The sequence below is a fragment of the Opisthorchis viverrini genome (assembly GCF_000715545.1).
Source record: "Opisthorchis viverrini unplaced genomic scaffold opera_v5_235, whole genome shotgun sequence".
In the NCBI taxonomy this organism is placed as follows: Eukaryota; Metazoa; Platyhelminthes; class Trematoda; order Opisthorchiida; family Opisthorchiidae; genus Opisthorchis; species Opisthorchis viverrini.
In genome coordinates this window covers 209,442-237,325 of record NW_008751887.1, presented here as the reverse complement: position 1 = coordinate 237,325, position 27,884 = coordinate 209,442, and the positions used below count along the sequence as shown (strand labels likewise).

The 27,884-nt window shown below is 42.6% G+C and overlaps 1 protein-coding gene across 1 annotated transcript in view; it reads right to left on the bottom strand.

Annotated features, from left to right (window-relative positions):
• Positions 1–23,609, bottom strand: part of T265_08668 (hypothetical protein) — a gene marked incomplete at both ends in the record, with an annotated part of 92,274 nt that extends 68,665 nt beyond the window's left edge. The window contains 3 exons of the mRNA XM_009174539.1: positions 13,466–13,957; positions 14,438–14,600; positions 23,383–23,609. Of these exons, the coding sequence (XP_009172803.1) occupies positions 13,466–13,957; positions 14,438–14,600; positions 23,383–23,609 (882 nt within the window). The remainder of the gene's footprint in view (positions 1–13,465; positions 13,958–14,437; positions 14,601–23,382) is intronic.
• Positions 23,610–27,884: the final 4,275 nt, after the last annotated feature.

Genomic DNA, 27,884 nt, shown 5'->3' with positions numbered 1-27,884 from the left:
TTTATTACGCCGCATACACCGTGGAGAGCTGGGGGGAATATTTATCTTGCCCGCAGCATATCCAAAAATGTCCGGGATCCAAATAATTACCTGGTGATTACGAGTATTATAAGTAGGAAATACGACATAATAAAGGCACAGAAATGTTTATCTTGCCTGCAGCATGTCCACAAATGTCCGGGATCCAAATAATTACTTGGTGATTACGAGTATCATATGTAGGAAATACGACATAATAAAGGCACAGAGTTATTCAAAAAACAGGAAGCATGCGCGATAAAAAACAAAAGTGATCGTATCATAAAAACCAAAAACCTGAGATTTCAGTTAAGCATATGGATGCGTTTATAGTGAAAGATTGATACCACTAACCATTTATTGCTTTAATTATTGTGGTCTAGTCTTTGAGTCCACGTTCCGGTTTGAAAATTTGGACATATACGCTAAATCATACGCCCTTGAATTGATGAAACGCTTTATCTAACTGTGAGCTCCTGTGACAACTGTTGAAGTTTTATTCGCAATGATGTATTTGGGCAGCCGTTCTTCTTTCTTCTCCAGACTATCTTAACAATCCGCCTCAAGGCCTTGAAGCAATGGCGTCGCCTGTCGCTTGGAGCTTGTTATCCTTCTTTCTGTAGTGATGCAAAACCCGGACACACGTTATAAAATAGCAGCATACTAATCAAGCGCATCGATCGAGATGCCAAAAAACAATCACATCTAGGAATATTTGGAGCTACTAATCCAGATGAGTCCAACGTTCGCTTGTGTAAGAGTGGTAACAAACTCCTCTCGCCTTCACATGCTCTGACATGCCCCGAACTGGAAATGTGGGTGAGGTCTTTTCATAAAGGAAACTACTCACAAGTTTGCTGAAAACTCTTCGACAACCCACAACCGGTTTCACCATTCTCGAGGCTCATCGGGTAGGCGCAGTCCCCGCGTTTCCGTCAACCGAATGTTCTTATTGATGAGGTCTTAATTGGGCACTCGCCCTGTCGTGGACGAGATACAGTAATCTCGTTGCATCAGAACGACGCCTATTCAAGCTAAAGTGATGTTAGTGCGCATATTCCATCCAGGTCTATGTAATACCAAGTGCTTCCACTCTGTGAACTGAAGTTTGACCGACTGGCTTGGAACAACTAAGCTGTGGTGCGCCTAGATGACTGAGTTGACTGGCCACAATTTAATCAGTAACTGAACCTCAACTCTCCCACAGAATGTAACAAAGTAGGGGTTAATTCGAGGTCAGAGTCCTTCAGTTCACCAATATTGCTTATGTGAGATAACCAGAAGTTCCACCAAAACCGTAAAATTGTACGGTACATGTGCATTCGACTTATTTGAAGGACAACGAGAACACAGAAGCGCGACTGATTTACGTTGGTCCAGTGTAATGCGTGATACTTAGCTTGATAGTTTCACCATTTGAACAGAACTTGCTACTAGTCAAGTCTGGATAGAGCTAATCTACTTCCGATTGCTCCTCCTGTTCTGTCAGATATGTGAAACACGCAACATCTGTAAGGCGATTCTATAGCATGCGTGATACTTGATAGTTTCACCATTTGAACAGAACTTGCTACTAGTCAAGTCTGGATAGAGCTAATCTACTTCCGATTGCTCCTCCTGTTCTGTCAGATATGTGAAACACGCAACATCTGTAAGGCGATTCTATAGCAACAAACAGTGAGAAGAACGAATCGTTGCTCTACAAGGAGGATGAGGTCGATTCCAGGACAAGCAAGAGCTTGCAATCGATAATTTCTGAACTCAAAAGGTTAATCGTCTAGTGTTGATCAGTATGCTTACATCGAATGCTAGCAAACTTTGGTGCTAATGGCTCAGTAAGACGGCGAATGAATAGCGTGGGTCACACAAATATCTTGCTTCAATAAGCCATCAGACGACCCATCTACCGAATACCATGTGCTTTCGTTATGTCTGACTGGATGGCAACAGACCTTTTGCTTATGCTTTTGATGGACTTCGGTCCTATTTACCTACTACAAATAAACTGTCAGACATCATGACCCATCCACCGAATACCATGTGATTTCGTTTTGTCTGACTGGATGGCAACAGACTTTTTTGCATATGCTTTTGATGGACTTCGGTCCTATCTACCTACTACAAATAAACTGTCAGACATCATGTTAGGCAGATACTTCTTCATATTCGAGACCAACTGTAACTATGCTAACGAATTGGTTGAATTAAAGCTCCCCTGATTCTATGATCATCGCTTAGTGGCCATGAATGCACCCCTTTCTGGTATGAAAATCATCAATGTATCGAGCGGTCTAGCGTGTGACGATCTTCTCAGAGCAGCCGTTCGTTACTTTGTCAACTTCTGTAGGCTAATCTGTAGTCCACACATTTTTGGCTCTGCAAAAGGCGGTTCGTATCAGACCTCATCTGAAGTCAGTGGGTTCGCAGCTGATAAAATGAAGATTTGAACACCTCTTGTGTTACTGAGGTGGGCCAAATGTCCACTAATTCCCTCATGAAGTCTGATAATCAAAACATACAGGAAAGATTAACTGTCGGTGTATCCAGACTCGCAAAACAAAGAGGCCTGAGCAAACACTATCACCTCATCAAAGCGACCAAAAGTCATTCCGGGTACGTCTGGGAATACAATTGAAGTACCACAGGACAAGCTTCTTGTAAAGGAGGGTGCTTCTGATCAAATGACACACTTGTCCTTACTTCGTGAACAGTTGCGCTCTTCATCGTTCATACATACTCCTATAAAACCTCTATTATTGAAATTCTTTGTTTACGTTTAGTCCTAGTTCTTTTGAGCAGCTTGAACCTGAAATCTTTAGAAATTATTGGGACATTGCTGATTAACACTGGACGGTCGGTCCTCTTGTCGTATAGCTTTTTGTTCAGAAACTGGAGTCTTTCTTGGGATTGAGCTTAACCCCCTTTGGAACGATATGTCTTTTATCTTACTGTTGTCTGTTTTACAAATAAGATAATATTCTATCGTCCATTAGAACGGCCTCGTTCCCGGAATCTTTCCAAATTCAAAGCCGTAAAATATCATTTTGTAGTTGGTGGAAAACTGTTAGTCTGGTCTGAAAGTTGTATAATAAATTAACAGGTTTGTGAACGAAAATCTTCTCCTGACTGAGTTGAAGACATCTCAAAACAAAGTATTGGGTTTGTTACAAGTCATCCACTAACTCAGATGTGGTCAAGTCTTAGAAAGATGAAGAAACCCCTAATGGTGGGGGTGACAAGATACTCACTATCCACACTTCACTTGTGGTTTCTTTGGGTAACTGTTTTGCGTTGGTTTCGTTCATCTGCGTGCTGCCTTATGCGTTACGAGTGTATTTTGGTCTACACTATCCACTAAACTTGCTAATTTAAATCAAATTACTTGTCAGTCGACCAAAAGCAATAGAACTGAGCCAACTACATTCTTGGAGGAGTCACAAAGAGAACTGTTGTACCATACGTCAGGCACATTTCATTGTAGTTTCCTAGGTAGTACTACTGAAAGACAGTTTTGAACGCTGCGGTATTGTCAGCATATCATGTCAATTAATCGGGCAGTGCTAGTGACTGAGTGGCACAATTTTCGTTTTATCTTCTTATAGGTGTGAAGTTGGGTTACATCTCCTGCTCTCAACACTCAGTTGCTGCACATACACGTGACTCAGTTCCAACTGCTGGTGTCATTTCTGCACTTGGCTCCGCTTACTTTAATAGAAATTCCTTATCGGTAGAGTCCTTGCAGGAGAAGAAAGTCACACACCAAATATTGATACCGGTTGAACAAAAGCTTAATGGCACAGCTGAATCTCTAATTATTCAATTTGACCTCTGACACGATGGGACAATCCACAGACCATTTTGGGAAAAGCACCGATTGAGCATTCGACATTGTTATTTTTGTGCGTATGGACTACGAACAAAGTTTGGTTGAAAATTCAAATGTCAAAGGAACAAATATCCGCACGTCAAAACCAGCAACGGAGGGCTTTGTCGCATGAAGAAACATTCCACTCGAAAAAAGCAAACCATATTTCAATTATAGAAAGAACAATTCTGTTGGATCCAAGAAGCAGAAATTTTCCTGGACTATAAAAGAAAATTTATTAGTACATAGCTGAGACGGCGTTTAACGTCAGGTGTTAAACGCATCTAATTTGCTGCCACTCTTATAGCTATCTAAAGCCGCAAAAGAATGAAAACGTATGCAGCCAGAGTGCCTCCCTCGTCCTCTCTCCCGACACTTGAAATGCGGAAGCCCAGTCGCCTAACTGGAGGAAGATGGAAATAGATTCAAAAAAGACGTTAAAACACAGGCCTGTTTAGATACCTCGCCGCATGTATCAACCCCGTACCGCGTCCAAATTCTGCAGACAGCTGTATGATCGACATACGCCCTACCTCTAACCAGTCAATCAAATAAAAGTGAGTATTGAGCCTATCCGAAAGCTATGTTTTAGATGTGCAACAGGTGTCAAATGGAAGAACAATATATTTTCCGATCCCATAGCTGTCAGAAGACTGAAATCAAAACCGAATACAGCAAAAAAACGATGCTGATTGGTCCGGTTGTTTCATCCCTTAATTTCCCGCAGTGTAGCCTAAGTATATAAAGTTAAACATACTGGACGTACCGCGCAAAAGTTCATTTTTCTGCGCTATCTTCAAATTTTAATGGGAGTAGAGTGATGGTGCGCAACATACCAAACTACTCGTAAGTAAGCACAAATCAGTGGAGAGAAATATAGTGGTTATATTAGCACACTACCCAGGGCTAAAACTATCTCTCCAGAAGCAAATAAACGTAGATTTACCGACGCCATCGTGGAAGACAGCTGTCAGTTTTTCTAACTACACCAAATTTCCGAGAAAAAGAATGCCCTTCGAACTCAATCATTCAGAGAAGGGTATCTATGTGAAAGTGTATCTTTACGGAAATAAAAATTTCCCTGAGAAACGAAGTTCGAAACTCGGTATTACGTTTATTTATGCTTACCCTGCTTTAATAATCCGAGTGACTTTAACAGAATTATGAAGGTTTCAACGCAAATTACGACAGCACCTGTTGAGAAAGATGATGTGTTGAGAATGTTAATTAGTTTGTTTTCACATTCGTCTTTTCTATCAGAGGTAAGCAAAGTAAATTTAATGAGTATTTCGTCAGATAATTGAAGCCAGTATTCGCTGAAAGACCGAAAGACACTGCTTTGCCATCAACAGTGCACATCTCAACAAATTCCAGGGATTCCCAAAGCCGTATCAACCTGGCTAGTAGTTTAGATGCCTCGCCCTTCATTGCCTGAAGGTTACCTATTCAAATTATCAGTAGGTAGACCGCGGATTCGAAACTCCACGAATTTTTGTGAGATGCGCAATACTGATAATTCCAAATGGGGATGGAACTGCTGTACAGTGCTGCTCGTCTTTTTAGCATAGACCGTATTCAACTACAGAAGGAAATCTCCATTGAAAAATTTCCGAATATCGTCACACAACAACCAACCCGAAAAATCTTCACGTATAAATTCAGACCTCAGTGGGAACCTATGTGTTAACTGATTTAAACCACTTTCATGCATATTGTCTCAGGATTTTCCTGTTAAATATTTAAGTGTGTGCACTTTTGCATTCAAACTTTCGATAAAAGCGAATTTATTTTGTAATGAGAATTGACGGTAATGAGGTGGGCACATCGTTGAACTGCTGGTTGCGCTGCGCTCCGGGTAAATTTCCCTTTTACTTCCTACGTCATCTCATTTCATATTCCCCACTTTCGCAGTCAATAACCGAAAGTGGTTTATTTGTTTAGGTATACATGTATATACAAAGCACCCATTAGTGTTAGCGTGAACAGAACACGATGAAACACCAGTACTTGAGATACAAGCTGTTGAAAGACATGTCGGTCAGATTCGGACCATCATTGTATCGTTTAGTAAAACAGTTCAAAAGCATGACCTGTAAACCAAGTGTTGCCGGCGCTTTATCGCAACCCAGCTGAATGCTTCGCAATCCAACAAATTCCTTTCCGTCTATCTACCTAACAAGGATCAGCCAAATCCGGCACCGTGGAGCTTGGCTTGTGGGTGCACATCTCCGCAACCAGATGCGATGAAAATATGAGAATTCCTTCCTTGGGTGAAAGAGCCACCCAAGGGTTTGAACGCGTTGACCGCAGATGAAAAGACAGATTCACCTCATCCATATGCCTTGCATTCGATTCCTTTCGGCAGGTCATTAATGGTACTTTCTTCGATAATGTGACTACTTACGAATGGCCCCTGGTAGGACAACATAAGAGCGCTATAGCGCGAAAGCACAACAGACCAGTTTTAGGAGCTCATGAACCAAACTTGTATTGGTACATCATCACTTCCAATACAGATCTTTTAGTTCATCAGAGGCTGTCGCGATCTGATGCACGACCATCCACATAAGATGCTTCTTCTTAAGAGGAACGCATTAGGCGACTGCTTTCCAAGCCAGAGGACATCCGGCGTGAACCACAAAATGCACTAGCCAGTTTTCAGGATCATCAACTTCTAAAGGCACCATGTCGGTCAGAACCGTGTAAGGGTCATGGTCTACGGAAACCAGAGAACCGACTGATAGATGTTTGAACGTCTAGTTTTCAAATGCAATCATGGAACCGTTCTGAATGGAAACAGTTTGCTTTGGTTGTCAACGTGACGTACTCCGCCAAACAGTCATAGCATATTCTGCATTAATCTGGCTAACACTATATGGTGCACTTGATCCATCGTCTCTTGATTTCCTTCGAGATCTCAAACCTAAAACCGAAGGAGAAGCCTGTACGCCTCTTCCCAAATCCTCGAAAAAGCTTGATCCTCTTCATACGAGAGAAATCGTCGAGTACCGGTCCGCGGGCTCATTCTCAGGAATGGCTGGGAGCAGTTGCGTACAACAAAATCTCATAATGTAGTATCTGACGTAACTCTGTGAACCCTTTTCATTGCAAAGTCCATCATCTGTGAAAGCTAGGTACAAACTGTCCAAGTGTTTCAATTTATCATATTGTTTGAGATTCTGTCTCACCGATTAGCTCCGATAGCACTGCTTAAGGGCATGGGGTCCGGGAATTGACTTTTAGAACTATGCTTGGGTATGGGGTCATTAATCTTTTGGCATACATATAAATGATATGCAACGTTTCTTCCATAGGAGTTTCTGAGAGCAAATGTGTATCACTAGAAGCATCCTTATACTTTATTTTAGCTTGAGAAGAAAACCTCCAATCCGAATGCAGTCTGCGTCTGCTAGTCGCTCAGCCAATCGGAGAAATGTGAGCAAATCTAGATTAGGAGAGATTCGGGGGCACTTGAAGATACTAGTACGTAGTATCCGGTAAAATCAATAAACAGTAAGAGCTGCTCATAAGACATGCAAGTTTACTTGTACTCGTACAGACGTCAGTAAAACCACTGTAGCGTGATTATTCGACATCCATGATCACCTGGATCGTCATTTTAGGCCCAGCGCTCTTGTCCGTCACGGTTATGAGTGGTACGTTTTCTACTATGCCAAGCACGCATATGAGAATAAATAACATGATATATTTTATTCATCTGTAAGAATATAACTGTTTTAACAAGGGATTATCACTAGTCGGAATAATCAGGTAATCGCTGGGGTAAGTGACGACAAACAAGGAAAAAGGCCGAACTTCAGTGTTTTAGAGGAGACGGGCCAGATATACGGTGCTCGGTCTTCGAGATCTACCTTTAAATAATTTCCATAAGACACCTAAATTTCGAGTCCTATTGGGAACAGCCAGCAATTCAAATGGATCGACATAAACAGGACAGATAAACGTAGGACCAACTGCCGCATGACACATTTAAGTTGCTATCGTCATACCGCTTAAATTCCAAAGTCCCATAAAGTGTAAATAATATTAGCATGAGAAGTTATGCAAATTTTGTAAACTCAATGACAAGATAAAAAAACGCACACACGTGAACCAACGGACGAGACCAGTGAATTGTTTCTATCAAGTGTGATAATTGTTTCTTTCAGTGGAAGACGTTCATGGCAGTTTGTATTTTGTAATTCTCTTTGGAACGATCATTAAAGCAGCAAAGTTTACTTCTTGGGATACTGCTTTAGGTACTGTCATGTTCTAAGTTGTTCGACTGATTTTAAAGACGAATTCGCAAGGCCGGATTTCGTACCCAGTATTTCGGTCAGCGTGAGTGGCAGATATCTTCACTAGTCTTTAAAATTAAGCTAGACAAAGTGACCAAACCCTTAACTGTTAACCACAGTTTAGACTTTTCAAAGAATACCACCCGAACGATTGACTTTTTACAGTGCTGTTTATTTTCATGAATTTTGAGATAAGCCACTTTAACTTTGCTTACGGCATGAACTCTCCGGTGCCGCAGGAAAATACTTAGTAAAGTGGTTCCTAATTGGGAGGTAATCTACATAGGATGCAAATGATCGTACACAGGCACGTGGACATTCTAGAAACGTGGTCATGAATTAGAGTGACTTTGATTTGCGTTGACTGACAGAAATAAAACGAGTATTCAAGTTCAGGTAGGGTCTTTCAAACGGTAATCTATCTGTCCTACATGGTAGTTTTATAATCAACTCTGTAAATCGAGTGACCAGTAACTGACATTGCCTGTGTTTGTTGAGTCAGCTAAAAAATTCGGTTCATTGTTTGCAACGACCTACTAGGGCTTCAAGTATTTCATAAACCTAGTCGATTAACCCTTGAAATTTCTAACGGTTAGATGGACTTTCTGGGGAAAGGACAAAAAATCAAACATGGACGCGTCGGTTTAGCAAAGTTACTCACTGGATCGTGCACTCGGATGCGATTCGCATGGAGTTATAATTAAAGCAGGGCACTGTTCAAAAATTATTTTGATGTAAGCTAAGTTCACGAGGAGAAATTATGTTCTTGTAGATGATTTCAGGAATAAAACAAACAGAATAATTTCGGAAGGTCTAGTAAGATATTATTGTCATTCTGCAAACATTGATTTCCAGTTGGCAGTGATCATTTAAAAGGGCTCGTTGCCATCTGGCAAAAAAGGAAGGGGTGAAATCTTCATTGCAACTCCAAACAGGAAAAATAGTACACAAATTCCAACACTTTTTTGGTTCTTTTCGAGAAAGAGGACTTGTTTTACTCTTCGACGTTCATACTAAAACCGTTAGTGTACTCAGCACTTCTGCGCATCTAGTAAACATTAGACCAAGTGGCTGCAAAGTCGGTCGGATGGTTAGATTAGTTTCGAAAAACGAGAAGTTTTGACTTCATCTGGATACCAAAAGGGCACAGTCAGCCGAAACACTGGTAACTGCGGTGGCTGTGAGCAACTGCCACCAATAGTTTTGCCTACAGTCTTGTTGTATAGGCAGTTTTCGGACGGCGAATTGTACTGCGGTGGCTGTGAGCAACTGCCACCAACAGTTTTGTCTACAGTCTTGCTGTATAGGCAGTTTTCGGACGGCTCATCCTGTCAAACTTTTACGCAAAACCTAGTGAACAAACAAGACCAGCTAGTCACCAACCGACGTTCAGGCAGCCCAAGGGAAACTTATATCAGTTATCAAGTGTAACTGTCCCATTCCGAAAGATATTGTCACGGGCAACAGAAGTAAGTGATTATTGATTATGACGGGATGCCGCATTTGTTACAGTCTGATGGAAAAGTCGCCATAGGCGTTCCAGGGAGTTGTCCATCTCTTCCAAAAATTAGTTTGATGGACTACTATAAATTGTATGGTTTGTTTTTAACTACTCTTCTGTTACAATAGCCGTACCCCATGTGAACATTCAAGTGAAACACACATCTTTAGTTCACACTCTATTATAACAGTTTGTGCATGCGAGAACGTCTCGCGACTAGTCTATCCCACATGTCCTTTGAAGCCGTTTCATATTTGTGTCCTGAAGGAGGTATAGAAAGGCTGACTTTCAAGATATGCAAAATTAACGGCCTCGTGATCTAGGGACCCACTGCCTTCCTGAACTACCACAAATAACTATTTTCTTTCTTGAACCGTACGGGTTTTGAGTACGTCGATTGTTCTTTCAAACTAGGCTAATGGTCGCTAAAATTAAATTTACACCGAGTGTTTGTATAAGCCTCTCTGTAAGAGCCTCTCTTAACAGGCGCATAACTAACGAACACCATTAAAGCACGGAAGAACACACACTGATACTTGGACAAGTTGGACAGCGAAAATAAAGCGAATCTGTTAAAGCAGCACCCTGTATAAGTCAGGAAAACCGAATGGTTAGTTGAAGGACAAATGATAAGTTAGCAAGTTCAGACTCAAAATGATTTCAAAAACGCTAAAGCACTAAATATCACTTAAGTAGCTCAGAGGAAGGCGGGTGAAACTTTCTTTTGAGAGGTTGTCTCTTGATGAGCCAGTCAGGACTTGATCACGTGACGTTTTTTCCGTGATCAAAAAATCAACTTAGCTATATTCTGTCCAGGTGCGAGTTACTCACACTGCTGACCGTAAACTCGCGGCAAAACGTTTAATTATCTAAATTGTTAATCAGGAGTTTGAGGGTTCGATTTCCGTTAGGTGTACACTCTTGATTATTCCCAATGAGGATGAAACAGCTGTATGGTGCTTCTCGGTTGTTTAATATAGAATGGCTTCATTTGCTGGACAAAATCTCTTTGAAAATTACGAAATCTTCTGAAGCTACCATAAATAAACAGTACTTAATCAAAATGTCGGAGTGTGAGCCATCCGACGGTTGAACTGCTGTTTGTAGGAATCTATGAAGAACACGTGCATTAAACGTTACGTCTAGTTTATGTCGGATTAAGCATCGATTAGTGGAGGAAATTTCACACAAGAATCGCTTCCCGACAGCTAAGTTGGTAAACCGGTCATCCAGCTCACATCCACTGTGGATTCAGTTAGTGAGTTTGTGGCCAGCTCATCCCGTTCCTCTATTCAGGAGGTAATTTGCAGAAAAACGAGCTGAAAATTTGCCATTTACTTTTGGTGGGCGCTGAATTTCGACGAGGAAGCATACGAGTTTTTAGTCGTGTAATTGGGATTTCAGTTAAAGTTGTTTCCAGCGCCAAAAGCTGCGGTGGCTAGGTCATGCATTGCGCATGTAGAAATATTGTTTGTCTAAGAGAGTACTGTTCTCTGTGTCTAAATTACAGTAGCGCAAGTAATGTGATGATCAACCTTTGACCTGGCAGAAAACTATGAAATAATTAGCTATCATTGTTTCCCACTTCCGGGGATGCGGTCCGCATGATCTCCAGTGCACCTGGTTAGAAACGCTGCGAAATACAGGTACTAATCATACAAATGGCGTTCCTACCGCCAGTTTCTATCAGGTGCCCAATTTAGGGCCTGGAAGTGTAGGCACTGTGTATTCATTGTGGTAGACTAGCACTAGGTTCCATCGCATTTTAATTTTATTGTTCTTTACAATAAAGCTATTAATTAAATGATATTTGTACACCGGTCAATGATGATAATGATGGAGACCAGGTGCGTTTGAAATGTCCGATACGAAAAAATATGTGTTCTGAGTAACTAGCGGTAACACGTTCAGTTTAGTGTAGTTCCTAGAAACTTCAGATTTCTTCCTCTATTCGTTCTGTTGGCATATTTCTGGTTAATTTGAAACCTTGATGTTTTGGTTTCCGATAATTGTAACACCAGCATTCTATTATTGCGTTGGAGTTTGATAGCCAACCTTTTCTAACTTGCACAAAATGACTGAGGTTACACTGTTGGGACATCCAGACATCAGCATTTTGTTGTTGGTCTGTTGGCCGAGCTTGAGTGAGTGACCCACTCAACCCTGCACTGACGATGTCACCTCGATTGATGATGAAACATTTGCAATCCAACTGTCAAGCTCGGCGAACAGACCAACAACCAAACAGCACACCCGAGCTACCTACATTCCACAACATTGTTATCAGCATTTTGTCTTTACCCGCAAGTACACAAGACAGGTAAACAAGTCAATTTTAGAAAAGAAAGTAAACAGTTGACCAAAATACGATATTCTACGTCATCGCCACACCATAGCTGCAGTTGGGCTGCGTAGCTGTCTCCGGTTGATTGATTTTCTCCGGTAGCACCTTGTTGAGATAAAGTAGATCGATTTCACGAGCAGTAGTGTGAGAATTGACCTGCAGTAGTTCAAAATCAGTAGTCCAAAACTTCCACAGCCCTTATACTTAACTCATAACTGTGAAGTTCTTGAATGGATGAACAAAGCATAAGTTCTTAGCGCACACTCAAGAAGCGTCATCGCAGTTTGGTGTCCTTAAGGAATGAAGTGCAGTAAAGTACATCTGATTTCCACCTACTTTATTGCACGCAGTTCACGGCAATCGATTCACTGCAAGTCCATTCATCATAGTCTGTGATTTGTCCAGTCTTCTTCTAGCGCCCGATATGAAACTCATCACTGCCTGTCTTGAACTGAATCTACTTAACCAGTGGCATCTTCTGACGGAGGAAAAGAACATCCGTTCTCTGGAGTCTCTGCTGTTTGCGGCCAGTGAAAATTCCCTGGTCGTATCAAGAAGTTAAGTTTCGAACAAGAGAGAAACTAACAAGACTCGCTAGAAAACCGAAAGCTATAAAAACAAGCGTCTATTCCAAATTTCTCACTCAGCCTACAACATGGAATGTAGAGGCGAAACATAATAGAGTCGAGTCCACAGTGGAACGGAAGACCACTTAGATGTTCACTTCAATGTCACTCCATAGAGAGTGAAAGTAAGGTGAAGAACCCGTGTTCATTTGACGGGCTGTCTTAAATTGTGAAATTTCTATATTGGCCTCATTTTGTCAGATTAGATAACAAGGATATTACTACTGTTTATTTTTGAAGAGCATGTTCGCAGGTATAAAAGTGCAACGGATGAATGTGGAAAGTTTACAGGAGAATGTTAGGTAGGCAGAGAGAAGCATATCATTTGAAGTCATGCCAGCAACAGTTCCACTCACACAAGATGAATCCCAACGTGTAGAGGCCAACAAACTAGGAAAGGACAAGCAAGTGGACCAAAAGGTCCACATCATAAACGATTGCACGTATGGCTGAGATTGTGGCGAGGGGATATTCAGCAGCACCACACTTCTGCTTCTTCTCATTCCACACAGTCACTCCGCGCCCATCCGAGACTATGCTGACGTCTATTACAGTTGCACGGCGATCTCGAACAGTGATTAGGTCAGGTTTGATGAACGACGTCAAACTAGGTGTTCTCAACCCCTTGAAGACGGTGTAACCCAAGCGGTAAAGACATTTTGCGAATTTCCTTGCAACCCGGTTATGAGAAGAGGAACTGGCATCGTACGTGATTCAGCCGGACCGCAAACTGTGCACCATACTCTCCTGTTGGCCACAATTTCCACGTCAGAAGATCATCTGGCCACCATGACCATGCCGAGCGCCTCTAACTCTCATTCTGAGCAACTTGCATCGGAGCCGGATACCACGGATAAATATCTGAGGAGGCACTCGTTCTAAAAATACAAGCCATGGATTAGAAAGAGGCCAAGCGGCCAACTCTCGTAAACCACGATGGTCAGCTCTGTTGTGCAGACTATCACTCCAAGCAGCCACCAGCTCCTCCTTGGTGTTTACGCATGAACCATGGGCTCGGACCGGAAGGCTGGGATCCCAAACAATCTTGCCAAATGCAGAATTGTTGACCACTAAGCCTGAAGATGCTCCAAATATTTCAGCAGATCTGATGATTATGTCGTGCGAAAGCGAATCAAACGCTTTCGAGATATCAACGAACACCAAGCAGAGGTTAAAAGACGTTGCTGAAGAGTGACGAAACAGGGCATGTAACAGTGATATAGCTTTGAGAAAACCGTCTTGATGTAGAAATGCAAACTGGAGTGAAGGCAGTTGCAATCTACGACTCCAGCGATCAGTAACCACCTAAAGAAAGCAACGGACGAAAATGGATGACGCGGATATTTATCTCAGTCGGTCCGGTGAAGTTGGATTTGGGACCTTCGGAACTTGCGTAATAAAGCCACGACAAAGATGTCAGAAACAGATAATAAGAATAAGTTGAAATACCCAGCGAGCGCGTTATCACTGAACCGGCGGAACATCCTGGGCGTGAACTTATCCAGGGCTGGGACGAATAGCCCATTAGATGGATCGTATGGCCGACTCCCTCTTCTGTAATTGGCTCGATCAAGCTCTATTCGGATGGTACTGCTACGCGACTTGGCCGGCTATCCACGTGTTTTGAAATTGAGAGCACCTGTTTCCAATACTGCCCGGCGTCCACCGGCCAAAGTTACCTTCGTATAGATCCTTCCATGGCCATCAAACACAGCAGACGCTGCATTATTCCGTTTTTGGTAGCATGGTGTCTGGATAGCGGTGTAGTTAGCTCGGCAGACCTACTTGCGGTTGACCGGTATCCAATGGGCCAACTGATGACGGCGTTGGGATACAGTTTTCCAGGTGAATGGAAATGTCCCGGAGGCGCCGAAGTCCAGAAGCGACAGAACTTGCTGCGGTATCACGATGCCAGGATGCAACACTCGGGCAAATGCCAGAAGACCAACTATAGTAAGCAAATGTTACCATGGGATTCCAAGTGTGACACGAGGCGATTCACGGTTGTTTAAACCAGACACTGTAGTCATCGCCTTCTGACGAGTAAGCTACTATTAGTTCAGGTCCACCAGGTGATTCGTTCTGTTGTGCTTGCCAGTTAAGCACCCGTAACCTGGTTTTGATGCTGATTGACCAGGAAAATACTGCTCCAATCTCTCAAACTGCGCGGTTTGCGTACCACAAAACGAATATACACGATTTACCAAGCGCAAGAGTGATTGTGACTCTTGTTGGGACCAGCGCGTACCGGATACTTCACTCGGCCTAGCTTATCGTCATTATACTGGGTAGGGTATGCGTGCCGGCGATGTTGACTTAGGCCAAACTTTGTCGGAAAAAGACGGGAACGATCAGCGCAGACCAATTGGGCAACCATGTTCATACCAAATCTTCCATTATCGTGAACTCGATGGTGGGCTACCAAGCCAGCTTTTGATTTGCAGCACTTGCCACATACCTCACCCGTATACTCCACGAGCTTCTCCCTTTACTGGTTGGAACTAGTGTGGTGGCGCCGGATGATTTGTGATGTACATTGTCGAAGGTAACCAGCAAATTGAAAATAAATATGGTGGCCGGCCCTGTCTGGAGTTGCTGAACTCCTGACTTACCCAGGCTGACGTCCAGGCTACCCGGTCAGCACCACGAGGAGGTGGTTCAGCTCGCCGACTAAATTACCACATTGGCCTCGTTTTGCATAACGAGGATACTTCGGCGCAATATTTCTTATTATCACAACCTGGGCTTCAAGGCAAAATGCAGATCGCTCACATGTGTCGAGAGCTCCTTCCCAGCCTTCCGATCATCCCTTACGTCTTACACATGATCCGTGTCCAGTAAATTCAGCTGACTGGCTATCCTTCATAGAAAAATATATTTAGAACATACAGTTTCTCCTCCATTTTCCCTAGACTTAGATTACGAGAGTATTCTGTATTTTATCAGACCAAAGTTGATACTTGCAGCGTAAACACTGAATCATTGTCTTCATTTTGATTGCAAAATAAGATGCAGAAAAAGAGCACCCTAAACTTCAACATTTGGGAACGGATACAATGTTATGGAGAGATTCGTGTGTAGCAAGTATCTTGACAGACTAACTAAAAGAAGGACGCAAATTTCTCTATGTAACAAGGCGAAAGTGAGCGACTGCTTCAGATGACATTTTGGTTACTAGCTCTCGAAAACCAGTATGCTTGAATCTAATGAAAAAGAATCTTCCGTGACAAAAACAGAGTGGTGACTATCTGTCTACTCTGCAGTGTATAGCTTTCCTTATCTTGGCCCGTTTGTATTTACGGTTTGATATTCAATATCAAGGGGTGCTATCCGAGTTTTATCAGATACCTAATATCACCGATGTACCATTTTGGTGGCTACAGTGAATGCTGATCATTTCCCAAGTTCGTATTAACCAAGAAGCCCTGTTAGGTAGAGGACCATAAATCAGCGCTCACGCCAGTTCCCAACTAAGCACCGTAGATGGTCAAACGTGGTCGAACCAATGGAGGTGTGAATTAAACTTGCCGGTGAGAATGTGCACCTTACGTGACTAATGCAACAAAGCTCTTGTGCCAATATTTCACTCCAGATTGGTCTAACCCACACACGTCATAAACAAAACTATCAACAAAGCAGTTAGACTTTACCTCAACTAGGACGCTCAATCACTTTGCTATGCGGGCAAGGCTTGGCTCTTAGTTCTATCAAAATCTCGCTTAATCAGCCATGAGTAGTTTTCTGGTGTGCTGATTTCCAGCGTAAATGTTTATACATTTTTCTGATAAGGTGACGAGGTTTTGGGCTGACAGCTGTCCATATTCCTAAAACGCTAAGGAATCAATAATCAAATGAAAGTTTAATTACGATGTTCTATTTTTCATACCTACGGTCCATTCTCCCATGAAGAGGTTTACCCAGTTGGATGACAAATAACTTCTTTAGGAAATATTATGATACAATATCCAAATCGGTTCAGTACACAATTAAACACGCAGGATTCCTTATTTTCAATTTTCCGGCATTTCTTTACTGTTTATTTCAGATAAGCTCTCATCTTGGTTCATTCCCGCATGTGGTAAGTAGGTGTTTGTTTTGCGTAAACTGTTCAAAAGTAACTTTTTTTTCAAAATCAGTTTTCGCCACACCAAGAACTGTGGTTAAGGTGTAAGAATACAATAAAAAGTTGGTGATGCACGGGCGGAGTTAAAAGCCGTCCCGACGGACGGCACCACTTTCAACAGCCCAAGACCGGCTTCGCACCGCTTAGGGCCTATGAAGTAGGCGCAGTCACCGAGTTTCCGTCAACCCTATGAATAATGTGTGCCTTGGAGACAGTGTACTGCGATATCCCTAATGGTATTCCAACTGAAACATAACTAGACCGTTTTGCAGCACATTCAGTCTAATATTGTTATAAACGAGGAATTTAGCTATGTTCTCTATGATGATCAAAATGAGTGTATTTCACGATGTTCAGACACTTTTGCACAGAGCATCACTATTGCGTTAGTGACCTCTTTGGTCAAGCACAAACTTGTGTAGGATTGGTGCGAAATTGTGGAACCTCAACACTGCAAAGTCTGATAGGAATCGAATTTTTTAGGTTTATGAAAAAGTGTTATATCTATAGACGGGACTTAAATTTACTCAAGGTCATTTTCAAATTTATTGTTGCAACTCAAAACATTTATCTCTGAGATAATGGTGTGCTTGGAGAAAAAAGTGTTAGCCGCTGATGAAGCACAGAAGAATTACCGATAGGGCAGTATGACAATGCAGTGTCCCAGCGAGTTCTCAGGATAAAAGTCTCGGAGGTCCGCTCTAACATCCTCTTATTTATGTGTATTTAACTGGCGAGTCCCTATTGAAAACGTATGCTTGTAGCGTATGCGTCCCAATTACCAAACACGTGTTTACTTGACTTAGACAGTTTCAACTGAGCGGCGTTGGTGCTGTTCAGAAGTTCCCAGCAAACCATCTCCACTTTGTGAACGTAACAGTTCGCTTTGTTTGCTTTATTGAAGTACTTTGCGAAATCATCTAATTAAGGAAAGATGGGACATTGGTGATTCTGTTCCTTGGGATTGGTCAAAATGGTGTGAGCTTTGTGGGGCCGTTTCTTGCTGAAGCCACCTTGTGTAATGGAACTTCTGGCATCGTATAAACTCGATTTTCCGTCATATTCCAGTACAGTTTATGGGTTCCGGTGTGCTTCATATTCACCAAACAATTAACTGAAGGTATCCTATTGCTTGACCAATTGAGCAAGTCTGTGCTTCTCCGATTCGGGTAGTCTGCAGTGACCATCTTTTACTTGAGACGCGCGCACTTTCAGAGAGTCCTAAATCAGAAACTTTCTGTCATTATTGAATTCCGATAATCCCACTGGTCCTTTCGCCTGGTTGCTTTTTGTCAGCTTTACAATAGTCAAACAGCATCCTTTGGGTCTTTTTGACCGGTGAAAACAATCCGAACTTTAACTCTGGGTAGCATAAATACCTTATCTCGCAGAGCAGATTGGTCTGTACAGCTAAGGTGATAGATAGGCAATTGATGGGTTTAAAACCGATTCAGTTTTTTAATGTTCTTCCATTAACCTACTCCGGGTCCATTCTTTAAGTGAGATCGCACGATCTGGTGCATTCATGTGCACTTCACGTTCAGCTACTCATAGTCAAGGTCATTACCAGTGGTGCACAATCTGGATTGGTTTGAAGTTTGAATATCCCCACCAAACGTCGCTACTAATAAACGGATTTCCGTACAAAGCTCTGTCCACATTTTCTGATTTTCCAGAGAAATCGGCATTTGATGGGGGCTGGTCGGGCCAGAACGATGACGATTCTTGGCCTTTTTTAGGGATTGCATTTTGCCCAACAACTCCGATAAACGAGAGGTCCGTATTCTAGAGGAATATTGTAGGAACACCAGTGAACAGTGATGTGCTCACAGACAAGTTCGAACTGGAAACGGACAGAGTGGGGGACGTCAGCTTAGACCTCCGCGGAAAATCTCACGCATAAATATGGTCGCTTCATTTAGCTAAGTACTCAGTGAACTTAAACAAACAGAAGGTTATTTCTTCTCGTTGACGCCCACAAACTCACCACATAATCGGTAAGGCAGGATTAAAGCGGAGAGAAACTGAGAAATGTATGAACCTGAGCGACCAAAATGAAGGCGATTTCGCCCCGTTTGGTAGAATTCCAGATTTTCCAATCGAGATTTCAACCGTATGGGGAATCATCATCAGTACGCATGTCACGAAACTCAAGTGAGTTTTGAACTCCAGATCTACCTGCTAGCGGTTTGGACACGAGTAACTGGCTGCCAGTTAAACAGAATATAGCACCACTCATTCTTCAATGGTGGTCAAGTACGGGCTGGCCCTTGAGTGACTTCTTTGGAATTTTCGTCCGTCTTGTGAAATTATTCTTCCTCCGAACTACTTGTAAGTTGTTGGTAGTGTGAGGAGATTTGGTTATTTTCAACTGGGATTTCATTCTGCACAACGTTGCATGAGAAAATATCGAATTTTTTACTGTCCAAAGTTAACTAAGTCTGCCAACTGGTAGCATTTTTGAGTGTTTCGATTAACCTCCATACCTTCTACTCGAGAAGCTCACGTAGAGGAGCGGATGACAAATTAGGATCCATGTCTGGCTCTTTAGTATCAGTCCTCAAATGCCTATATACACGACTTTTTAAAACTAGCAGCTGACAACCACCTATAGGCACTCGAAAAACCCTATTTCGCCTGCTTCCAATAAGATGAATCGATTACACGGTTTCCGGGCGTAGCCAATTCACACCGAATCACACGGTGTAAGCCTAATGACGAAAGGACGTTAACTCTGAAACCTTTAAAAGCACAAGCAAATCACTGGTCGGACGTTGAGGGGTACAATACTGGGTGTCAGAGTTTCCGTACATATTCATGAAATGCACACTGCGGATAACTACCAATAAAATGAAATAGTTTTAAAATGATACTCGGCTTCTCGGTGTAGACTGACTGTAAACCTAGGATATTTTCGGTTAGGACATCAAACGTCATTAGCAGTTGCAATTGTTTGCGATTTGCAATCTGACCAATAAATTTCCAAGGCATGGAAACAATATTGGACCCTGCAGCTGATAATGGAGGTGGGATTGTTTGGAATTTTTTGGTGAAGGAGGAGTTGAATAAGTGAAAGAGAATCTTTTTCCATTAACCTTAATTAGATTTTCGCATGAAAGATCCGTTCATCAAGAAAATATACAGTCTTATCTTGAATGTCTTATTGGATAAAACATGAGGAGGTCTTCGTGCAGCCCATTTCGTTGAAGGATGTGATAAATAGGAGATTCAGCTGCAATTCAGTTGGTTCGTCTGTCAAAACCCAATTAGTGTTCGAATGAGTATAATTCTTGAATTGCGTCCAATCTAGGTTCAAGTAAAAAATAGGTTGAGAGAACTTTGGGGACTTCTCACACCTGATGAACCTGAAGAGAGGCAAAGCCGGTCGTTGAAGCGCTTTCAGCATTCTTGCGGATACTGTTCCCTCAAGAAAAATCGGTGCCACCTTGTCCTGGGGACAAAATAAAGCGCGCGTATTACTTCCAGATTTTGCTTTTAGAGCAGGTATACCTTTGAGCAAAGGTTATCTGTTGGCCAGCAAAATCCACAAATCGATTCAAAAATGCAACATTCACAAAAAATGCATCTAAGTCGCAAAACTACTAGTGGGCGCATGAATGGTTGTCTATCTGAGGTGGATATAGATCGATTTTAGTGGTAAACAGTTCATGAACTCTCCACTTAAAACCTGCTTAGACCTTACCGATCCAGTCAATGGGTACCATACAGACCAAACCAGAGCGAGTTTCTTGTGTGTTTCGCTTTTCCATCCCCAACGAGGCTACAGTACACGTAAACTCTATCGGATCGTGTGTACAGGTTGTCGGTACTGTACCCTCAAGGCATGGGCTCACCCTATAGGCCTGGAAACTTGGCGGGTGGACCGTACTGAATCCGCCTACCAAACAAGGTTATGTGCAGCAGTGAAGTAAGAGACGACATGTACTTTCCCATTCAAGTGCCTTCTGACATAGCAGCACATGGGCGACACGTGTTTGTCTCACAGGTCGTTCATTTTGGTCGCAAGTCACACAGTATATATATATATATGTATATATATATATATATGTATATATATATATGGAGGAACGTCATATCAACCGGGTTCGGAATGGAGGACTGTGGCGTACGAAGAGCCAACATATATACGTATGGATGACTGTAATTCAGGATAACTAGTTTACTGGCTTAACAAGTTTGCATCGATTTTTAATTGAAAAGAATTAGTAATGTACCCAACCAGAAATTCTGCGATAAATCTACCTGTGTCGAGAGCTCAACAACCATTTTTGGAACACAGTAACTTTCATGGTGTACCACTTTAAGTAAGGTAACCTTTTAGGTGTTTCACCGGCCTAACCGTGCACTATTCTCAGTGGGGGACGCTGACGAAACTAGGCAGTTGAAAACGAAAAACCACAGTTTAAATAAGGTTAGCTTCACAAAATTGCAGGTCCTCTTAGGCAACCTCTTTTTTGGGTGATTACCACCAGTCCCTAAAACAGTTTTTGGTGCAAAATGTATTAAAGTTGGTTCAAAGCCTCTATAAGTTCTGGTCTTCTGATGAATCCAGTGGAAAATTCAAGCGACTGGGCCAGTGTACATTCTATAATGGCGACAGCTTAATCTAAAACTGGACGATTCTATCCAAAAAAACCAATAGTAATCCAATAAAGGTCCCCTATACGCCCAAAAGATGCCTCACCTGTATTTTTGCGAACAAATGTGTGAAGGAAACGAGGCAATATCTACTCTTACCGGCAAGAATGTCTACTTCAGCCTACATTTGAATCGTGTTTAATTAGACGATTTGTCTTACTCGAGGCGTTTCAGGTGAAATGAAACGTTTTACGCCGATAATGCAAACGAATGGTATGTTAGTATGAAGGACTTGTCACACAGATTGTTAGTCGTTGGTAGCATGAAGAGATATGGGATTTTTGTGGAGATTTCGTCCTGTAAGTGAAGCAAATCTATGCTGAAAAGCCGAGAACTGTACAGCTGTTTCATCCTTACTGGGAATCATCAGTAGTGCGCATCTCACGAAACTCTGAAGAGTCTCGAACCCGCGACCTCCCGACTAGTAGCTTGAAAACTTAACCGTTCGGCCACGAGCGGTTGACCAGCCAGTGTTGACTGGCTCCTCGAGTAACGACTTCTCAGATAGGAGTTTTACTCATCCGGTGAAGTTTATTCTTCCATTGAGCTACTTAGATATTGTTGATAGTGTGGGGAGATTTGGGATTTTTGTGGAGCTTTCGTCCTGTAAATGAAGCCAATCTATGCTGATGGTCAGCCACTCGTGGCCGAACGATTAAGTTTTCAAGCTACTAGCCGGGAGGTCGCGGGTTCGAGACTCTTCGGAGTTTCGTGAGATGCGCACTGCTGATGATTCCCAATAAGGATGAAACAGCTGTACAGTGCTTCTCGGCTTTTCAGCATAGATTGGCTTCACTTACAGAACGAAACCTCCACAAAAAGATTGTTAATCCTCAGATATCAACTGCATACAAATACTAGGACGGTCTGTGTTCCAGCGAATCCGCTTACGAAAGGTGAGCGTTATGGACGTTGAAGAAAAGTGGCCCCTGGTTGTTGATCAGCGCAATGAAGATGTCTCTTCACGTGATGATGAAACGTTTGCAAGCCAATTTCCATGCTCGGCGGACCTCCAGTTAGCCCACGCGAGCTAGTGGTTATTAGAGCATTGCTAAAAAGTGTTACTTGACAGTTTCATTTAACACATCTTCGCGCGGGAATACAAAATGAGGACGCTTGCCTTATTTACTTATTCCGTTGATTGAAATCTACTTGAATTTGATCTTAGAGCGGTCTTGACACATAATTAAGGGAGCTCGCTACAAAGCACGTGAGAAAACCCAACTGCTTTGTCCACTGTCTGTTTAGGACTGAAGAACAAAACTCGAGCTCCGAAAACCATTTAGCCCTACTGATGAGAAGGTCAGAATTCTGACAGGTGGTGACCTTCAAACATATAAAAAAGCACAATTTTTGGGGTAGAGCTTTTAATTAATTCATAGGTCAACGCATGAACCAGCTGGAATAAACCTTAGTTTCGCAGTTTATTAAATGTCTAACGTAGATTCTACCATAGAAATAGTCGTCGTTCACTATGTCGGCGTAACTATGTCAGAGAGTATGACGAACTGTTTTTACATCTCATGAACCTAACAGCTGGGTTCGTCTTTAAATGATAGGTATTATCTACTAATAGTCGCTTCTCCATAGTGTCACATTCCTCGCATACTGAAGCGCTACCTTTTGTTCTCCTACAGGGCAATTTAAACGCGTCCTTTTACTTGATTATTATCCGTGTCAAGACAATTTTGCTGTTTCTCAGCTGTTTTTTTAAACGGTGTTTTTGAATTTATTTTGGGGTTTGATTGACGGAGTCATTTTCACAAAATTCGGGGGTATCTGATAGGGCTATTATATTCTTCTTTATGAAGGTTTTGGCGCATTCGAAACCGATGAAGGTGGAGGTGACAGCAGTGTTGGTGATGGCTCGAGCGGCGATGGTGGTGACGGTGGTGACGGTGGTGTTGATGGTGATGATGGCTACTCTTATGATTATGGTGACAGTGACGGAACCGGTGGTGTTGGAGGTGGCGGTGGCGGTGCCGGTGGCGGTGGTGGCGGCGAAGTTGGCGGTGGCGGTGGCGGTGGCGGTGGCGGTGGCGAAGGTGCCGGTGGCGGTGGCGGTGGTGGCGGCGAAGTTGGCGGTGGCGGTGGCGAAGTTGGCGGTGGCGGTGGCGGTGGTGGCGGCGAAGGTGCCGGTGGCGGTGGCGGTGGCGTCGGTGGTGACGATGGCATTGGTGATGACAGTGGTGTTGGTGATGCGAAGTGTTATGAAGAAGGAGACGATGATGAAGATTATGGTTACTGTGTCACTCGTAAGCAGTGTTCTTTTTTGCCAAACCTATGTTTGTTCGACACGGTGTTTGCTGCTTACAATAAAAATGAATGACACGAAGGGATAGAACCAAACATATTTTACCTATCTGTTGATACCACCTTCGTGGTATCGTTCAGTAAGAGGAAACCGTTCTTAAAACGACATGGATTTTACTTTCCTGATTAATTAGCTGCCCTGATTGGTAGACTGGATCTAGACGTCTCCATGGTCTCACATTAGGATTCTCATGCAAAAAATGTGCATCATCGTATAGATCACTTAGTTACCTTTTTTGATTGATATGTGGGGAGGATGACGTTGAGGGTGACATAGCATCTATTCTGTACGCAGATTGAACATATTTGTATAGTTCTCAATCTTGTTCACAGATGCGGGTCTATGTTCTCCCATTTTTGGTGTTGTTCACAGATGCGGGTCTATGTTCTCCCGTTTTTTGAACGCACTGAGTTAAAGACGTCAGGCCTGAAGGAAGACTGTTCAAGCGAGCCAGATGTAAATTATACAATTTAAAGTTCCATCAAACAACAACATCTACAGAGAACTTGCCAAGTAATCTTTTGGTAAGCATTTAGGACCAGTAGCTTTGGGAATATGCGTCCAAATCTTGGTCGCTCGCAGCTGATACATTCAAGCCTTTTGAGACACCTGATTCAAGCGACTAATACCCGATTTTCCAAGCCTAAACTGGATGGGAAATTGAAGTGTTTTCACAAAAGTGTTAAAGAAAACACAACGGTGATTATTACACACTAGATAGAGATTTCTGTGTGTATAAACAGTTAGCTTTTTGAGATCGGATTTCCATCCAACCCCATAACTTTCTACAATACCACCGGCCCCTTATCGTAAGTAGAAAATGTTGTGGCACACCCACTGAAATGCACATTCAGTGAATGATGCAAAGTGGATTTTTGTACAAATAATTCACCATTAATTGTAGGTCCAGAAAATGCAGCTGAAAGCGATCAAGATCACCTACAGCCTCGAAATCTACGAATAGGGAGCTCTGTGCACTTCAGCTAACTGTCAACCGTGGGGAAGACGAGAAAAGGATAGAGGGACAGATACAACAAAGATATCGCTGCTAACGGAGTAGTAAAATACTAACGAATATTATTTTTATTATTCACCAGAAGCGACTGACCTGAGGGAACACCAAATAAAGCAAGCGTTTCAGCAAACCAAGCTCCTAAATGCAGTCACAAACAGTTGGGAAGAGTACACTCAATATGTGAAATTCAGAATTATGCACCTCCTCGATTGTCATATGGCTCTGGATACACGAGTCTTTTGCAAGCTCTAAAATTACTATTCAATCCCTAGTGAGTGTCGGGAGGGACAGTAACCGGAGGCAGCGTGAAATAAGACAACTTGAAATACATAGGGATTTCGGTTAGTTTAGACAACACTTCGAGGTTGTATGAATCGATTCCAGCTTTTCATGACTCATATGGAGGCACCGATCCTGATTGCGTCAACTGCTTTTTCTCGTGTACGGCGGCTGTAATGTTGGAGTAGATCTACGGTTCAACAGTTCCCCAGGCACAGCACTGCAACCTTAGTTAGCCTCTGCCGTCGTGTTAATCCATGTTTGACGTCTGCAATCCAGCAGGATAATTATTGCGACCGAAGCAGATAAATTCTCCATGCAGTAAAGTTTAACGAATTTTAGCAAATAATGGGGCAGGACAACATTAGAACACTCTGTTGATGCCTTCCAGTAAGTTGGTGAATCACTCATGTTTGACAGCTTCGGACTTGTTCACATTTATCCGGATTTTCGAATTCCAGTCTAAAAGTCCCTTTCAAATGTTGCTGATAGTCAGGAAAGCACATGAAATTGGGAACGAATTTATCTGATCGGATTTATCGGACAAGGCAAAGAAGTGTGTGTGTGTGTGTGTGTGAATGGTTTGGGCGCTGCGTACGACATTTCCCTCCTACCTTGTTATCACCGTCGAAGAGGCTGGATTTGAAGAATTCCCAAAAGCAAGGAATTAGTCCTGGCCGATCGATCCATAACCCGTGTGACACCAAATTTTGCTTGTCACTACTGAATTCCAGTCTGATTCTCTTACTGGATCACACTGCACAGCAGACTTCGTGTGCAGGCTGGTGAGAAGCGCAGCTGAGCGGCGTGCTAAGGAAGCCCCCAGTAATTTGGATGGGAAAGAATGACCGGAGCATATATACAGCAGAATTTGGTGTATTTGAACACGCGCGTTGTCCGATATGTTAAGGTAGAAAAAACCCTCCAATTAGAGGTTTTACTGAACGATCTGTGTGCCTGTCGCTTCAAATCAGCGTCAGAACTTGCTAATGGACAATGGTCGACGGGGTATAATAGCTTAGGACCATTCATTGGTAAACAGCATACATTACATACATGATCACGTGTGCCGTGCCATCAACAGGCACACCGCACTCGTCAATTTAAATGCAACGACACGTCGAATTTCACCAAAGCGCGACGTTTGTCATTATTGTTAGCTACGTACGTACTTTGCTTACTCAACATGATAACACAGGAAACTTACTTGCCTATCAGCAATCCGACTCAAGTGATGTCCTAACAATGTAGGTCACTCATCCGGGATGGGCCTGCAATCGAGCTGGTTTGGGTTGCGCTTTCATAGAGCTGTTTGTCGGGCCTGCTGTTGGATATGATGGTGACAAGCTAAACACACTTCTTATTTTATGGTAAACGTCACGACGTTTTTCAACAGAATCTCGAAGGCAAACTGATAGCCTGTCAGCTACTAAAAACGCATCTGAAAAAAGACCATTCGATAAGTATCGTAGTTGGCCAACTACATTATTATTATTATTGAACTATCTCACACCCCAAACATTGTTACTCACTTACGTTGCGTTCAGAGTGGTCGCAACTATTCAGGTCGCATTCTCTGGATGAAATTTTGCATATAAATTATACTCATCCCATAGTAAGAAGCCATTGGATATTTCCCATTACTTACCCCATAGTACATCACAATCAGTCATAAATGATTACGTGGTGGTCACATTCATAAAAATGATTTATTTTGTCTGGCATATATGTTCATTTCTTATCGAACGCGACATTGGCACATTGCGGTTAATTCACACGCATTTGCATTTTTATTTAAGCATCCGGTTCATCACGTGAGTGAAAGTCTTTTGATTTAAGCATCCGGTTCATCACGTGAGTGAGTCTTTCGCGTTGTGCTTCGTATAATTAACTTTATCTATGGAGCAGGTATGCTGCTACGCATGAGAAGGTCGATGTACGTGTTTGCTGTGCTCATCAAGCAGTTCGACATCCCCAAACTGGCCTGTATTGGTTGGAAATGCACATCCTTTTGCGTGACAAGCCTTCCCCCACGAGGTCAACTTTTTCGATTCCCAAAGAAACATCCTATATGACTAGATTAACAAAGCCAACGTGTGACAAAGCCAATGTGGAAAAACACCCCCCATATCGTATCTCACAGTTGTGTAGCTACAATCACGTAATTCACCAAAGATCCTTGTCAGTCATACATGTCTGATCATAAGCTCACCTAAACTGAACCTTTCGCACACACACTTTTGGTGTCACTAGTGCTCAGATGCACGGTGTACTAATAGGATGGAAATCACCTTCCCACTCAGCCAGGGCACACAACAAACTATTTGAACGTAAGTGTGAAAGAAAGAAGACCTTCGCTGTGGAGTTATTTATTGGAAAATACCAACTGACCGGTTACAGACTATTGGACAGGGAAGCAAAACTCTCATGTGCATCTTATTTACGAAAACTGGACATCCATCTTCTCTTGAGCGTGTCTTCTTGAACTTTCCTGGATATTTATTGACGCCAAACATTCATTGCAAATGCTACAGAGCGACTCCACAAATTCCGCAACAGATCTCCCCTTTTCAAGAAACGCAAAGCGAATTTCCAAGAACAACGCATACTACACGCATGCCTCCCCATCAGTAATATCACCTTTACAAGTGAACGTCAACAGGAGAATCCATTGTCGTGAGATTTCTACCACAAAATAAACTCAGTGGCCCCGGAGACAATGTACGCCAACTTATGTAGAAAGCGACTGTGTAACTGCAGCATTTCCGCACTCTTTCCGAGCATCCTGACGACGACGAAGCATTGTTATGATCGACTAACACTAGTTGCACAGTAGGATGAA